At 42.4% G+C, this 18,025-nt stretch overlaps 1 protein-coding gene across 2 annotated transcripts in view; it reads right to left on the minus strand.

Annotated features, from left to right (window-relative positions):
* VMA21 (vacuolar ATPase assembly factor VMA21) overlaps positions 1–18,025 on the minus strand; it is a 74,926-nt gene that overhangs the window by 23,278 nt on the left and 33,623 nt on the right. For both annotated transcript variants that reach the window (XM_060087285.1, XM_060087284.1), the window contains exon 2: positions 1,495–1,718. In XM_060087285.1, coding sequence (XP_059943268.1) covers positions 1,495–1,718 — 224 coding nt within the window. The remainder of the gene's footprint in view (positions 1–1,494; positions 1,719–18,025) is intronic.

The raw sequence follows: 18,025 nt of genomic DNA on the forward strand, positions 1-18,025 counted from the left end.
AACAATGCCACTCTTCTAATTTTTCTTGTTTTGGAAAACAGGGTTTTTTTTTCCATTAAAATGTTATTTCTAAATGAACAAAGAAAATATTTACATTTTTCGCCTTTAATTTCTATTATGTTGACATAAACAAAAGCTCTTCAAGGTCCTCAATTATCCATGAGTCTCCAATTGGACCCATTCACCAAATGTTTGCTAAGCACATTCTCGGTGCTAGGCCTTGGACTGGGTTCTTTATGGCACAAGGGAGCACTCACTTCATAAGTGACACAACACACCCCAGCTCCTCTGCTCTGAGACGCTGGACCTGGTTGATTCCTCCATAGGCAGGTGACTGCACAGAAGACTCAGGCTATTTTGTTTATAGCACTGAAAGTCTTGGCTACTTTCCTCCCTCCCAACCATGAGATGTTGGAATTCCCTAGTTGTTCCACCATCATGTTACCACTGTGGTCATCTACCAACCTCAGGGCACAGAGCCTGGGAAGATTCCAATTAGTTCCAGTGGCATCTGTGTTCCTAGCTTCAGTCCGATAAGTTGCCAAGTAATAGGAGAAAAGTGGAAACAGACCACATCTCTGTCCATATTTAATTTCCAGCCAAGTTCAACTAGTTACCACTGTAGAACCTTTGATTTGAATGCTGTTTCCTCTTAGCCATATTCCCAACTCATTTGAGGTCTTTAAATGTGCCCCTAGAGAGCTGTAGTTATTAAGATTATGGGACTCTTCACAAACACTAATATAATACCACTATTCAACTCATCTGAGCACATGGGCATTACTAGCCACTGAGAGGACTGCTTGATGCACTTATGGCTTTTTAAAAATTCATTCCACAAATGTTTGGTTCACCACACTTTTCTGCAGGTCTCCTGTGTGCCAGACACTGGGAGATGTACTCTACCCAAACATACGCAAATACATCAGTGGTATTTTCTTCACCTAATCCTTGTAATAGCCCTAACAGTTAACAACGTCATCTTTGTACAGACCCAGGACATAGATGGATTTCAGTGCTAATGCTAATGCTAATGCTAATGCTGCTTGCTTGTTGGTTCCATTTGAAAAATGGAGGATGGGGGTAACAATGACAAGAGGGGCCTGATCTCATGGACTTTGTGGGCTGCCCATTAATAGAGAGGGATCTCTCTCCATGGGTTCCCCACTTGTCCATCACCTCTCTATCTCTCTATCATCTATCTACATACTTAATAATCTATAAATGTTTTGATGGAACACACATATATGTATATATACACGTACGTATATGCATGTTGTTCCGTCATTTGATAATCCCAAGAATGGATATTACACACATCTTATAGATAAGAGGGGGCTCAAAAGTCACACTTCAAATTTCCCCTGTGTTTTGATAAAAGCCAAACAATGGAATCTTCCTAGAAGAACACAAAGAGAGGAGATAATAATTGAGGCCGACACTTGATTTAAGGGTAGGATTCAATTTCGTCACAATCACAAATGATGCACTTACCTTGTGTGCCCAGAACCAGAGGAGGCTGCCCACAACCCCAACCAGCCTTGATGGCTCCTGGAAGGGCCAGGTCTCTCCACTGTTGACTGCTCAGTGGCAAATGGTGGAAACATGCTTGGTGGATAGAAAACAACACAGTCTCCCACGGAGAGGAGGGTGGCACCATCCAGCCTGGTCCTCCTCCTTCTGAGCCAGGTTTCCTCATTTCTTGCCCCATGTAGTCTCTGCAGAATCCCCGGGGAAACAGGCTGTCAGTCCCTGGCTCAAGCAGCTGGGTGATTCCTAAAATGTCATCTCTTCTCACTAAAGCCTAGGGACTACAAAGAGCAGAATTGGCTAGGTTAACAAGATTGTCTTTGCTGTATGACTCATTCCTTTCACCGGGAGACTTGCAAGTAAATCACCACAGGAGGAATCTTTTTATGGCTGTTCCTCTAGGCCCACGCAGCCAAAGCCAGCTGGAACTGAAAGAGTTTGAGGGACTTTGAGAGCCCCGGCAGCCAGTTGGCCAGGTGGATGGGGAGATATACAGGCAGGTGGGTACCTGGGCCAGAAGGTGAGGGCTCTGGCTTGGTACCCAGGGACCTGCTGGGAATGGGAAGGAGACATAATCTTCCTGAACTCAATCATTTGTTCACAATGAGATTGGAGGCCAGTCTAGATATTTGCAGTTGCTGAAGATCTTCAGAAATTTCAAAGAGTAAACGGAGTACTAGGTGTCATGCTTCTCTTCCTTCTCATGTCTTAAGAGCTAGAAGAGGTAGAACTTTGGTCTGCTGAGCCTGGACCATGGGTAAGCCTACTCAGTAGACCTCTTCCCAATGACACTGACCAGTCAGACTCCACATCATTCCCTGTTTTCCAAGATCTAGCCAAAAAACGTCTCAGGCTTTTCAAAATATCAGCAAGAGCCGCCTCTCCTGACCATAAGCTCCTGAGGACCACACTCCCCCATGCCCAAATCACATCCAAGCCTTCAGGATGATAGTGGCTCTTACATTTTTTCCATTGTTTGGGCCCTGGTTGTGTTATGTAAAGCTGCTACTGATAGTACCTAAGTTGTCTCCAGTGCCTCCCAGATCATCATTGCCAAAAATCTCATGACAGTCCCTCAAAACTCAATGTCTCTAATGAAGTTCATTATCTTCACTTACAGACTTACTCCCCCCAACAGCTTCTTTCTATCTCAGTGGACTAATGATGAGTGCTGAGCACAATGTTTCTAGAACCCCAAGCCAGAAACTTTAGGAGCCTAGATTTCATCATTGATAAAAAGCCAATAACAGCTACCATTTATTGAACGTTTACCTTGTGCTTGAGCCAGTGCTAAGTAGTTTATGTACATTCTGACTACCTGGTCCTATTGGTCTGATCCCCTTAGTACCACATGAAACCTGTCACTGAATAGTTCAGTCTTGCACCATCTCTTGTCTGGACACTTGCAGTAAATTCATTCATTCATTTATTCAACGAATTTTTATTGCGGGTCTGCCATGAGCTACGTACTGTGCTGAGGATTCAGTGGTAAACAAAACATATCCAGTCCCTCCTCCCATGGAGCTTACATTCTAGAAGAGACAAGGGTTAAGCCAGTTGTCGAACCAATTCTCACACCATAGCCAGCTTGCTCTTTCTAAAACACAGATCTGACCTTTCAGAGCACTACCATTCAACCATCAGGATAAGGTCCAAACTTCGTAACGTGGCATTCAAGTCTTCACAAGCCTTTCCCAATTTACCTTTCCAAACTCAGTATCCAGCCCCCTCCCTAAGAGAGATGGGGACACACATATATACACTCACATCCCTCCTTTTTGCTCCTAACATCCCATCAGTCAGACTAGACTGAATCCGTGTTCTCCTAACATTTCATGCAGCAACGCACCTGCACAGCTTTAGAGTTCCTCTCTGAAAACTAGTCCCTGAGGGCTCTCCACACTCCAAAGGCTGGTGTCCCATGAAACCAGAGTGCCCATAATGCAGCTGAATGTTGGAAGAAAGCCTTGGCACACCCTACTTCCTCTGCCTGTAATACCCTTCCCCCTTTCACCTGCCTAACTCCTACCTATCCTTCGGATCCCAGCTTGGATGGCTCTTCCTGGTGGAGGCCTTCAATGCCCCCCTCATTGCCTTCCCCTACAGCCCCTACAGGATGATGTACCAATGCTTTGTGTGTCCCTCCTGATCACACTGTCCTTGTTTACTGTCTGTCTCCCCCTAAGGGCCAAGGTCTCATCAGCCTTATTCACTGCTCTGACCCCAGTGTGTCACAGGGTTGACACTGAACAAATGAATTGTAGAATGGATAAATTAATGAATGACTACATCTTTGAAAAAAGAAAGAAATGAAAGAAGTCCAAACTGAATGGATTGAGATACCATGTCCGCAGCTTGAAAGTCAATTTTGTTAAGAAGTCAAATCTCACCAAATTGATCTATAGATTCAAAGCAATCACAATAAAAATCCCAGAAAACTTTTTAGTAGATATAGATGACAAAAAATTCTAAAATTTATGTAGATTGATAAAAGAACAAAGAATAGCAAAAAAAAAGAAAAAAAGTTTGAGAAAGAAAACAAAGTCAGAGGACTAATATTATCTGATTTCAAGGGCCCAAGGATCATATACCAGATAGACTACACCCTATCTTTTGCCAGAAAACAAACTTCAACACATTTCAAATAATTGAAATTTACAGTGTATTCTCTGACCAAAATGGAATCAAAATGGAATCAAAATCAAAAGATAATGGAGAAATCTATGAACACACAGAAGCTAAGCAACATACTTCTAAATAATCCATGGGTCAAAGAGGACATCTCAGGGAATTTTAAAAAATACAATGAACTGAATGAGAATGAAAATACAACATACCAACATTTGTAGGACACAGCTGAATCAGTGCTGAGAGGGAAATTTATAGCACTAAATGCATACAAAAAAAAAGTCTCAAATAAATAATCTAGGTTCCAACCTCAAGAACCTAGAAAAATAAGAGTGAAATAACCCCCCAAGCAAGCAGAAGGAAGGAAATAATAAAGATCAGAGAAGATACTGATGAAATTGAAAACAGAAAAAAATAGATAAATCAATGAAAAAAACTGGTTTTTTGCAAAGATGAATAAAATTGACAGACTTCTAGCAAGACTGACCACAAAAAAGGACACAAAACACAAATAACCACTATCAAGAATGAAACAGGAGATATCATAACAGACGCTGCAGATATCAAAATGACAATAAGGGCATACAGTGAACAACTTTACACACATACATTTGATAATTCAGACAAAATAGACTGGTTCTCTGAAAAACACACACAAAAAAACAACAATCCAAACACAATCCATTCAATATGAAATATATAATTTGAATGGTCCTATAACTATTAAATAAATTAAATTTATAATTTTTAATGTCCCAAAAAAGAAATGTCCAGGCCCAGATAGTTTCACTGGAAAATTTTACCAACATTTAAAGAAGGATTAACATGAATTCTATACAATGCTTCCAGAAAATGGTAGAGGAAGAACACTTTTTGATTAACTTTATGAAGCTAGAGATACCATGATTAAAAAAAAAAGACATTTCAGGAAAAGTACAGACCAATATCCTTCATGAGCAGAAATGCAAAAGTCCTCCACAACATAATAGCAGATTGAATCCAGCAAACATATTAGAAGAATAATACAAAGTGACTAAGTGGGAAGACAGTGAACCTGCAAAAGAGGCAGGGGAGGAGAGAAAGAGATAGGAAAAAAAAGACAGAAGAACACCATGTCTTGTAAGCCAAGGGAAAAGCCTCAGGAGAAGAGGTATTAATCAAACTCATTGACTGTTGCAGAGAAGTCAAGCAAGATGAGAAAGGAAACATTGCTTAGTGAAAAGGATGTTGTTGATAACTTTGGTAAGCACAGTATATGAGGAGTGTTGGGGACAGAAGGCAGATGGCAGTAGGAGGCAGGTGAGTGAGAGGTGAGGAAGTAGAGACATTGAGTGTAGACAGCTCCTTACAGAAGGATGGCTAAGAGAGCAGGAGAGAGATAGCTCATGAGCTTGAGAGGTAGCTGAGATGAAGACAGGAGGGGGGATTTTTAATGCAGAAAGATTTGGGGATATATTTATATTTAATTGCTGGGGCAAAAGAGACAGCCCAGAATAAGAAGTTATTTTCATCGATGACAGGGAATAACTGATGAAGAGCCAGTTCCCCAAGAAGAAGAAAGAGATGGGATCCATAGGACAAGTGGAGAGGTTGGCCTTATCCTGGAAAAGGAGCCCTGATTCCCTTATAAGTACAACATGAGTTAAAGTACTGGAAAACATTGTAACTTTGGGCAAGTTATATAACTTCTTTAAACTTCAGCTTCCCCATCTGTAAAGTGCTAACAAATATATCTAACTTCTGTTTCTCCTTCTGCTTGTCAAAATTCTACCCTCAGTCCTGCTGGATTACGACCCTACCTCACATATGAAGCCCAGACCAAAGAGAGCTCCTCTGACCACCTGAATTCTGCCCTCTGACATCCACTGATGTGATGTGGTCATTAAAGAGCCACCAAGAATGTGACCTTAGGGCTTTCCTGGTGGCAGAGTGGTTAAGATCTGTCTGCCAATACAGGGGACACGGATTCGAGCCCTGGTCCAGGAAGATCCCACATGCCATGGAAAAACTAAGCCCGTGCACCACAACTATTGAGCCTGTGCTCTAAAGCCAACGAGCCACAACTACTGAGCCTGCATGCCATAACTACTGAAGCCCGCGCACCTAGAGCCCATGCTCTGCAACAAGAGAAGCAACCGCAATGAGAAGCCTGCGCACCACAACGAAGAGTAGCCCCTGCTCACCACAACTAGAGAAAGCCTGAGCGCAGCAACGAAGACACAACACAGCCAAAAATAAATTAATTAATTTAATTAAATTAAAAAAGAAAAAGAATGTGACCTTGGACAAGCTACTTAACTTCTCAAAGCCTTAGTTTCAACATCTGTAAAATGGGGATGATATTAGCTCACCTCACAAGGTTACTGTGAGGATTAAAGGAGTCAAACATGTAAAGTGCTCAGCATAGCAGCTGAGCCATTGTAAGTGCTTGATAAAGTGCAGTTTTTCATGTCCAAAGAGCTAAGTGATTGTCTAAGGTCACACAGTGGGTTCGAGACAGAGCTGGGACTAGATGCCTGGACTACTGTCTTCCAGTCTAGAGAGGGCTCTTTTCTAGTACATTACACTGTGCAGGTGACACACACTCAAAATTTCTAAGAACACAACTACTGCATAGGGCAACATGACTATATATAAGTGAAGGCCCACTTATTAGATAGAATAAAAGGAGACATTTAGTTTCATTAGCTGGCAGAACCTCTGAGCCAGTCCACTCCCATCTGCTGTTTTCTCTTCTAACATTTCTATGATCTAATAGCTTTGAAGTTTCCCCACTTAGTCTCTTAAAGTAAAAAAGAAAAGTGTATTTTTATACTTTTAAGTTCTGATTCACCTCACGATTCTCTGTGGCTTCAGGCTAATTTAATTGTTAAAATTAGGCCCTTGAAGAGTTGAGACTAACAATAATCAAGTTAAATTCATGCTGTATGATCAGTGCTTAATTAGATATTGTTGCAAAATCTTTTTTAATTACAATATGGGTATCATTATAAAATGATGACTCACTTTTTATATATCTCAGAGGAAATTAAGGCAACGCATGATGCGACATGGAACCAGTTAAAGCCCTGAAAAGATCAGAAAACCAAGGAGGTGCACACAAATATGACCAATTGATTTTGGCAAACGTGCAAAATAAATCCAAGAGAGGACATATAGCCTTTTGAACAAATGGTGTTGCAGCAATTGGACATCTATAGGCAAAAAATGAACATAGACCAAAATCTCATACCTTATATAAAAATTAACTCAAAATGGATCATAATATAAAACATAAAACAGTAAAACTTTCAGAAAAACAGGACAAAATCTTTAATATTTAGGATTGGGCAAAGAGTTCTTAGACTTGACACGAGAAGGATACTCTGTAAAATGAAAAATCAACAAATTGGACCCGATGAAAATGTAAAACTTTTGCTCTGCAAAAGCCCATGTGAAGAGGATTAAAAGATAGGCTGCAGGGCTTCCCTGGTGGCGCAGTGGTTGAGAGTCCGCCTGCCAATGCAGGGGACACTGGTTTGTGGCCCGGTCCAGGAGGATACCACATGCCGCGGAGCGGCTGGGCCCGTGAGCCATGGCCGCTGAGCCTGCGCGTCTGGAGCCTGTGCTCCACAGTGGGAGGGGCCACAGCAGTGGGAGGCCCGTGTACCGCAAAAAAAAAAAAAGGCTGCAGACTGGAAGAAAATATTTTCAAAGCACATATCCAACAAAGGACTTGCATCTAGCATATATGAAGGCTCTCAAATTCAACAATAAAAAATAACAAGCCAATTAGAAAATGGGCAAGAGACATGAAGATAAGTTCACCAAAGAGGGCATACAGATTACAAAAATCACATGAAAATATGCTCAACATCATTAGCTATCAAGGAATGCAAATTATAACCACAACGAGGTATCACTACACACCTATCACTCATAAATTTCTGGTAGGAATGTAAAATGGTACAGCCACTATAGAAAGCTTTTTAGCAGTTTCTTATAAAACTAAATACGCAATTTCTATACAACCCAGCAAATACACTCTTGGACCTTTATTCCAGAGACATTAAAATTTGTGTTCATACAAAACCCCATACATGAATGTTTATAAAAGGTTTATGTGTAATCGTTCCAAACTGGAAACAACCCAGATGTCCTTCAACAGGTGAATGGATAAACAAACTGAGGTACCAGCCATAACATGGGATCCTACTACCAATAATAAAGAGTCATGTACCACAATGTTCATTGCAGCTCTATTTACAATAGCCAGGACATGGAAGCAACCTAAGTGTCCATCGACAGATGAATGGATAAAGAAAATGTGGCACATATATACAGTGGAATATTAGTCAGCCATAAAAAGAAACAAAATTGAGTTATTTCTAGTGAGGTGGTTGGACCTAGAGTCTGTCATACAGAGTGAAGTAAGTCAGAAAGAGAAAAACAAATACTGTATGCTAACACATATATATGGAGTCTAAAAAAAAGGTCATGAAGAACCTAGGGGCAAGACGGGAATAAAGACGCAGAGCTACTAGAGAATGGACTTGAGGATATGGGGAGGGGGAAGGGTAAGGTGGGACAAAGTGAGAGAGAGGCATGTACATATATACACTGCCAAACGTAAAATAGCTAGCTAGTGGGAAGCAGCTGCATAGCACAGGGAGATCAGCTCGGTGCTTTGTGACCACCTGGAGGGGTGGGATAGGGAGGTTGGGAGGCAGGGAGACGCAGAAGGGAGGAGACATGGGGATGTATGTATATTTGTGGCTGATTCACTTTGTTGTAAAGCGGAAACTAGCACACCATTGTAGAGAAATTATATTCCAATAAAGATGTTAAAAAAATTTGGTGAAAAAAAAACAAAGAATAGAGAAAGGCATAGGAATGAAAACCACTAAATATAGAAGAGCAATTACCTTGGGCAGGAGGCAGGAGAATGAAATCAGGGTGGGGTAGACAAGGGACTTCAGTTGCATTTTGTACTGTTTAATTACTTAAGCTGAATGGTGGGCATATAAGCACTGGTTGTATTACTCTGTTGTTGTTTTTTTTGCTTATTTGTATGTCTGATACATTTTACACTAAAAAAATAATCCAAAGGACTGGTTAATCATCATGTGGAATAAAAAGATAAGAGCTGTACAGAAGCCCTGAGTTTAGGAGCAAGTGAGTGGGAGCAACACACCATCCTTGCTCTCTACCCAAGTGGAGCAACTGCCAATGTGCTTGACCTTCAGCATGTATAGAAAATGACTATACCAGATGAATGCTGAGCTCTTGGGGCTGGCGTTTCATTAGCGACTTGAACAGGAGTAAGCTCAGATGACAGCCCAGATCCTTTGATCACACTCTAGAGACAAACTCCTCCTTGTTGGTATTCTCTTGGGGTAGAACTGAGACTAAAACACAGAGCCCTGGCAATAAGGTCAATCTATGTGAATACCATCATCATTAACCACAAACATTTCTGTAGTACAACCAAAGTCTGGGATAGGAGTAAGAAAAAGAAAAGTGGCATCTCTTATCCTTTGAATAAGAACCAGCCCCTGCTAGAGCAGTGAGTCATCAGACTTTTGCCATGACCGTCCTTGAGTGTAATCAGACTGCTGACTTCCATTGTCTAGCTGATGCGACTTACCATCCCACGAAGGTACTGGGTGCCCAGGGTACTTCAGAAGAGACTAAAGAAAGGAAGGTGGGAGGCACTAAAGACAAACCCATCTACTTCCTAATTTAGGCTCAGGCTCAATCCTGGCTCCCACCCTTTCCCCCAGATAGCATGGAAAATGCCTCTCAAGGAAGAAGGGTGTACTTTGGCCCCTTCTCCATCCTCCCCTCATGGAGTTTCAGGGTCTGGGGGTGGAGAGGTACAGTGTGCCAATACCATCCATCCTGCTTCCATGCCACATAGCAGAGCTTCTCCCCTTCCCCTTGCTACAGACCTCCCCTCGAGAAAGGGAAACCCATTCTTGATCTGCTGCCAGCACAGGCTTCATGGGGACACTCACAGAAACTTGAGGAGACCCATGCATGAATGGGGCCATGATGGGAATCCTCCACAGCAAATCTGAATCACAGATGGGTATCTCCTTGTTCAGAGAACAACACTAAATTATTGGAGAGACAGTGAGGATGGAGAGGATAGAAGAGGTTTAGAAGACTGAGTTAACAAGGTTTGGCTACTGATATGGGGGTGAAAAGGGAAAGTCATTGAGGATGGCAGTTGAAGAAGGAGTTGCAGAGCTTTGGCAAATCAGTAGTTGCCATCCCCTGAGATGCTGGGTATTGAAGGGGAAACAAATTTGGGTGGGATGAGATGATGGTGATTTTCATTTTTCACTTGCTGTACAGGATGAGTTTAAGGAGTTTAGGGTGTAACTGAGTGGAGGTGTCCAAGGTGCAGGTGGTTCTCCAGGTCTGGAGTTCAGAGGAGAGGTCTGGGTTAGAGGAATGTGCTGCTTCCCTGTAAGTTCTTTGCGGGGAAAAGGTAGAAACCTCTGTGGAAAAATGCCAGGATCCCCGTAGAAAATCAACACATTTGATTTAATATCTAATACGACAATATCGCTACCACAACTGCTGCACGTTTTGCACCAATTCAGGCAGTGAAACTTACTGGAGAGAAATTAAACCAGAAAGGATTTGTGAGGAAGACACTGTACTTTGATGAAATGAAGTTTGTTCTCTAAACCACTTTGAACAGCTCTTCATCTCATTTTTCAAAACCAATCTTTTTAGACAACCTATTTTGGCTGAGTCTTTAGACACTGGATTGGAAAAGGGCCCTTAACTAATGGGGCTGGACAGAATAATCAGACAGCAATTTGCTCAGTCCTGGTTTAAAAATCGTGATGAGCTGAGTGGAAGTGCTTTGACCAACTATGCACAGAGCATAATTTTATGTCTAAGCTGCAGATGACAGTACATATTTCCCATAATAGGCACTCTAACTGCACTAAATAATGAACTGAGAAGAGGTGAGAGGCTGTTAATGGACTTACTAAATAAAACCTTAGCAATATCCCAGTGATACTGATTAGGGAGCATTGAGAGTCCGTATGACTAAGTCTTTAGCATTCTAAATTCCTTAGAATAACCCCTCCATCTCAGCATGGAATTTTACTTCCTTTTGTAAGTGACAAGACTATATTAAGAGGGGGGCTGTGTAAATCAGAAAAGTGACCCTCTCCCAGGTAGGCTCTAGTGATGAGTCATTGAGCTGAGAACACTTGAGGCGGCCCCTGTTCCAAGTAAGTGCTGAAAGCCCTTTGATCAAGAAATCCTTCATCATCAGCCTTCTTTCGCTCTCCTTCCACTTCTAGAACCTGCTCATTAGGAAGAGACAGGAATGATCAGTGGGATGAAGGCCTCTTCTGCAGAGTGACTTACTCTCCCTGGAGTCCAATAACACAACATGCCTCTAATGCCTGCTGGTGGGGGCACCCTGAGAGGTGAGGTGAAAGGAATTCTCAGGGGGACTACAGTAACTATGAACAGCCATATGTCACATTGTCAGCATCCAATGAAGGGAATGTGGGGAAAATATGCTTTACCTGCTGTATTAGTTTTCTAGGGCTATTGTTAAAAAAAAATACCACAAACTAGAACTTAGAAGGTTTAAACATTGGAAAATTTTTGTCTCGGTTCTGCAGGCTGGAAGTCTGAGATCAAGGTATGTGCAGAGTTGGTTCTTTCTGAGGGCTATGAGGGCAGGATGTGTTCCAGGCCTTACTCCTGGGCTTGTCGATGGCTGTCTGCTCCCTGTGTCTCCTTGTATGCTTGTCTGTGTCTCTGTCCAATTTTCCCCTTTTATTAGATTAGGGTGCACACTAATGAATTCATTTTAACTTCATTATGTCTATAAAAATACTATCTCCAAATAAGGTCACATTCTGAGGTACTAGGGGCTTGGATTTCAACATATCATTTTGGGGGGTTGGGGGAGACACAATTCAACCCATAAAACCTGTCAAGCCTGTAATCTGGTCCCTGAGGGAAAGGACTGTTCCCACACTGCGGAGTCTATTGCTGGTAAGAGACTTTGAGGCTTGGACCCACGGACAGGGCTACAGGGTATCCCTAGAAACCATACCAAATTCATAAGTTAGTGGCTCAGTTGAGGTCACAACTCAGTTTTTAGAAAGCGCCAGAAGCCTTGGGAAGAGGCCCTGGGAAGACAGCAAAAGGAGTGTCCTTTCCCAAGGACTAACCCACAGGGTGGAAGGCTGCCCAAAGTCTTGCTGTGATGGCAGGTGAATGGCACTCCCGGCCACTTCTCTCAGTGATTTTCTGCCTCCTCCCAGCCCTCATCCCTTCCTGGTGTCCATGAGGCCGGACAGTGAGCTCAACTGAAATGGGTTCTTTCACTGACCCAAGTACAATTTAAATCCATTTCCAGACTATAAGAGAGAAGACAGAAGGAGGAAATAGAGGTGACTCAGCTCATTACAAAATGGGATTGAAAATTACAGTAACTTGGACATATGCTAAGCTTTCTCTTTTAATAATAAAATGAAGAATCAAATTGATTGTTCAACCTTCATGCAGTTTTCTCTTTCTGAGGTCTACAGACCATCTGTTACCCTTGTGCTTTTTTTTTCTTTTTTTAAAAAATTGTGGTAACATACATGTAACATAAAATTTACCATTGTTAAGTGTGAAGTTCAGTGGCATTAACTGCATTCACATTGTTGGGCAGCCATCTCCATAAATTTTTTCATCTTTCCAAACTGAAAATCCATACCAGTTGAACAACTCCCCATTTCCCTTCCCTACATCCCCTGGCACCCACCATCCTACTTTCTGTGTCTGTGAATATACTACTCCATGTCCCTCACGTTAAGAGGAATCATCCAATACTTGCCCTTTTTGACTGGCTTATTTCACTGAGCATAGCATCCTCAAGGTTCATCTATGTTTTAGCAGGTGTCAGAATCTCCTTCCTTTTACTTCTTTTAGGAGAGGTCTACCTTTGGAAACTTAGTCACTGGATCGTTTTCAATTGAGAGAGGCCACTAGGACCAAGTGTACTGCAACTAGTGATTATGGATGGATAACAAACAAGGTCCTACTGTATAGCACAGGGAACTATATTCAATATCTTGTGATAAACCACAATGGAAAAGAATATGAAAAATAATATATATATGTATAACTGAGTCACTTTGCTGTACAGCAGAAATTAAACACAACACTGTAAATGAACTATACTTCAAAAATTAAAAAAAAAAGAAAGTGATTATGTTTGGAGGTAAATCCTGAGCTCAGTGAGCAAGATTTGGAGAAACAGATAAAGGAGAACAGAGAAATGCTGAGCTCAGTGCACAAGCTCAAACCTGCAGGGCAGGGCCTTTTGCCAGTAGCTTTATCTATTCAATCCAACTCAACACATATTTATTGAGTACTGACACACAAAGCATTATGGGCCACGCAGAGAGAACTTCAGTGGCTTAGAGCAGCCAAGTGCAAAGAGCTCACCTACAGAAGGCAGGAAAGTGAGGGGAGGGCACCGAACACATCCCTCCACTTGGCCTTTGCTCCTTGTGTACAAGCGACCCCCTCTCCCCCGTCCCTGGCACTATACCTCAGGAACCAGTGCCACCAGCTATCTTTGGCCACTGCAAAGCCAAGCATAGGGAATTCACTGCTTGAAGTCTTATTTGTTCACCCCCTGCCTCACTCCAGAAAGGACTTAAGGGGGCTAGTGCAGTGAACTTTTAAGTTCTCTATACCAGAACTTCCCAACCAGTGGGCTACAAACTAGTCACAGGCTCACATGGTTGACCCCCTCAGTCTTTCTGTTGGCTGACAGAGGCTGGGGCAGGGGCTCCACCTGTGGGAAGGACATCTCGAGCTGTGAATAGCCTCATTTGTCTAATTCCAGTGTGCCATACAATAGTATCATTTTCTAAGTGGGACTTTATGTGCAAAGTCATTGGGAAGCCACGGACTATGTGCTGTCCTTGCTTCCTCTAACCATGTCAACTTCATCTGTTCCCACCTCCTCTGTGCATTTCTCCTCTGTCATTTCCAGCCCAGCACTCAGGCCACATGAGTGCTGGATTTCCCCCTTCTCGGGGTTCAGGTGAAAAGATACCCGTGAATTGCCTTATTCTGAATGTTGGTACTATACCATGTACAGAGGTGAACAGAAGAAGGGAAATAAGTGACACTTAGTGCATGCTAAGTGCACAGACTTTACATACAGATTCTTACATCATGCTCACCATAGTGGCCACCATTATTAACCCCAACTGAGAAAACCCCAAGATGAGAAAACCAAGGCTCAGAAAAGTTAGACTAAATTACCCAGGTTTATGGCTATGACATGGTAGCAGCAGGATTTGAATTCAGGGAGCTCTTGCTCCAAAGCCCACGCTCTCTTCAACTCACACTTGATCGCAGATCTAGTCAAGTCTTCTGGTTCATCTCCTCCTTCCAGACTGAGCATCACTCCCACATTGTCTGATAGCACCAGGGCACATAGCAGGCATTTCCAGAGTGCTTCTTGACTGACCTCCTTCCTTGGGTCTGAAGGGTGCCGTATTGTTTGCCACATGACACCATCAAGATTCAACAGTAGCCCAAGTTCATCACTAACATCAGTGGATCAATGTGACCCAGTTCAGTCAAGTCTGTACTTTTCTCATTGGCTTTGATGTCTTCCAAGTGCAAACAAACAGTTTCAAAGACTAACAACTGAAAAACTAACCTACTTGAAAAGCTGAAAGTTAGTACATCATAATTAGATGTGTACAAGCAATTTTAGCCCATTTACTCTTGTGCATCAGTAATCACTTTCAAGTTACTATAATGACTTTCTTTTCTAATCCATTTTTTGCATACTTTTAAATGGTTTCTACTTTGCTGAAAACCTGTTGATCCATTAGGAGCTTTTAAACTTCCCATGACAGCGCAGCACATGAGTGCAGCCCTATGTTCTACCGGCACTGGAAATAATACACTGATTTCAAAATACCAACTTGGCAGAAATCGACTGACAAGGCTTAAATCAAAACCTCTCACGAAGCATATTGTAGATGATTAGAGCACTTATCCTCTAAAATAAATACTTCAACTCCGTGTGAAATTAGAAAACAGTGAAGCCGTTTTGGAGATCATTGATATTTGAAAAATCCTTCTCTGAGTCCTTCACTAATTCCCCTGAACAAACTATTGCCGGGAGTCTTCATCATAATAGTCTTACTGACACTGTTCAAGAGAAGGCAGCATGGGGCTGTGGGTAGGACTCCCTGGGTGACACAGCATAAGGCTACCTCCCAATCTACAAAATGAGAGGGCAGTGGACAAGTCAATCCCAGATTCTATTAGACTCCAAAAATTGCTCTTTTTAAATTATTATTAGGTTCAAGAATATTGTAATCAAGACAAGTGGTCCTCTAACTTTTGTGTTCATAGCCTACATTTGATTATTACAGTTTTTTGTGACACATCCTAGGGGATTAAGAGGCTCAACACAATACCAAACAAGCAAGCAGAAATTACAACACACCAAACCTCAGTGTAGGAATGCCTCTCTCTGTCTATAAAAGAATCCCCAGTCAATCACTCTAGACAGTGGGTGGCCCTTCATCCCTGAGTCACGGCGAGAACTGTTGGGTACCTTGCCCAGAGTCCATATTTAGAAAGCAAAGTTCTTGTAAACAGAAAAGACTCTGTTTTCCTTTGGGTCATGTGTGCTCTTACGCTACACATGCCTGACCTTTCCTTTGAAGCAAATTGTATCCCCTCACCCTATACTGCTCATTGAGTGCAAGGGGGAGAGAGTAGAAGAGGGAATCAGAGAGGTAGCAGGAGGGGGAGGTAGGGTGACTGAGAGGAAGATTATATAGGACCTTTGGGTTTACTCTAAGTGAGAGTTTTGAGCAGAAGAGGGACATGATTTATTTTTTTTAAATTTTATTATAGTTGATTTACAATGTTGTGTTAGTTTTAGATGTACAGCAAAGTGATCCAGTTATACATATACATGTATGTATTCTTTTCCAGATTCTTTTCCCATATAGGTTAGTACAGAATATTGAGTTCCCTGTGCTATACAGTAGGTCCTTGCTGTTTACCTATTTTATATATAGTACTGTGTGCATGTTAATCCCAAACTCCTAATTTATCCCACCCCCACTGTTTCCACTTTGGTGACCATAAGTTTATTTTCTATGTCTGTCAGTCTGTTTCTGTTTCATAGGTAAGTTCATTTGCGTCATTTTTTAGATTCCACATATAAGTTATATCATGTGATATTTGTCTTTCTCTGTTTGACTTACTTCACTCAGTATGATAATCTCTAGGTCCATGATGCTGCAAATGGCAATATTTCGTTCTTTTTTATGGCTGAGTAGTATTCCATTGTAGATATACCACATCTTCTTTATCCATTCCTCTGTTGATGGACACTTATGTTGCTTCCATGAGGGACATGATTCAGATTTTACTTTTAGAACGTCAGTCTGGCAGTGGGGCAGAGAACAGATCAAATGGGATGAGGGTACGGGCAGGAAGAGCAGACAGGAGGCTACTGTAGTGATGCTGGCAAGAGATGCTGCTGCTGAGTGGGACTGGGGTGGAAGCAGTGGCGAGAGTGAGAAATGGCTATGCTTAGAAGGAAAAAGGGACAGAATTTGTTGATGGATGAGGCATGGGGTAGGAGAAAGTGATAACAAGTTAAACTCCAAGGTTTTGGCCTGAGCAACTGCTCTTTACTGAGATGCAGAAGTTGGCAAGAGGAGTGAGTTGAGGGAAGAAGACTAGGGGTTTGATTTGAGGTATCTATTGCACACCCCAGTGGCTATGCAAAGTTCACAGTCCAGTGTACAAGTCTGGGGGTCAAGGGAGAGGTCTGGACTGGAAAGGTCAATTTGGGAGGAGCACTTGTATGGTTTTTAAAGCCATGATTTTGAATAAGATCAGAAAGGCAATGAGTGTTGGGGAGGGAAGTGAGGATGCCTGCGGAGTGAGTCTTATGGCCCTCTGACCTTCAGATTAGATGAGGAGGAGCTGTCAAAAGAGAGGGAGAAGTAGCAGTCGGTGTAGTAAGATGAAACAGGCTCAGACTACTGAGCCCTCAAAGCGGAGGAAGAAAATAGAGCCTGATTATTTCACGGTGTAGTAAGATGAAACAGGCTCAGACTACTGAGCCCTCGAAGCGGAGGAAGAAAATACAGCCTGATTATTTCAAAGATCTGCCTGATATATGCTGCCATAACAGAAGACATGACTCCACTGTAGGAAAAAGTCTTTCACAGTGAATGAACTTTGGTGGCACTACCAGTGATCCATGCGTTCTAAGATCAGCTGTCCTGCCCAACCACAACCCTGCCTGCCACGATCCCAGCTAGAGAGGCTGCCACCCCGGCTCTTTCTCACCTCTGAGTGCCCACGGAAGCACCAAGAAAGTGGGCAGGGATTTTAGAGTCAGCCATACCTTGACCCAAACCTCAGCTCAGCCACAAACTGGCTGTGTGGCCTTGGACAAGCAGCTTGACTTCTTCTCTGACCTTGAATTTCTTCATTTTTAAAATAGGGTATTCCTCCCAAAGTCTTGAGAGAGTATCTATGCACATATTGCTGGGCACAGAGTGAAACCACAGAGTGTAACCTCAGAGTGTCTTATCTTATTAGGTGCTCTCTCACGAGAAAGAATAAAATTTAGTCTATTATCTGAGAAATCAGTCAGGCCACCTTGATATTACCGAAACTCAGAGAAAAATAAACGTTAAGCTACCTCCTTGGATTCTAAGATACATGGAAACACCCACTCCCATCAGCCAGCCCCACCTGCTTCTCTGCCAACCCTCCCCCACCTCTACAACCTAGGCACACGCTGTGCATGCTGGTCTCTCTCCCATTCGGCCCTCTAACC

The sequence above is a fragment of the Mesoplodon densirostris genome, chromosome X (assembly GCF_025265405.1).
Source record: "Mesoplodon densirostris isolate mMesDen1 chromosome X, mMesDen1 primary haplotype, whole genome shotgun sequence".
Classification (NCBI taxonomy): domain Eukaryota; kingdom Metazoa; phylum Chordata; class Mammalia; order Artiodactyla; family Ziphiidae; genus Mesoplodon; species Mesoplodon densirostris.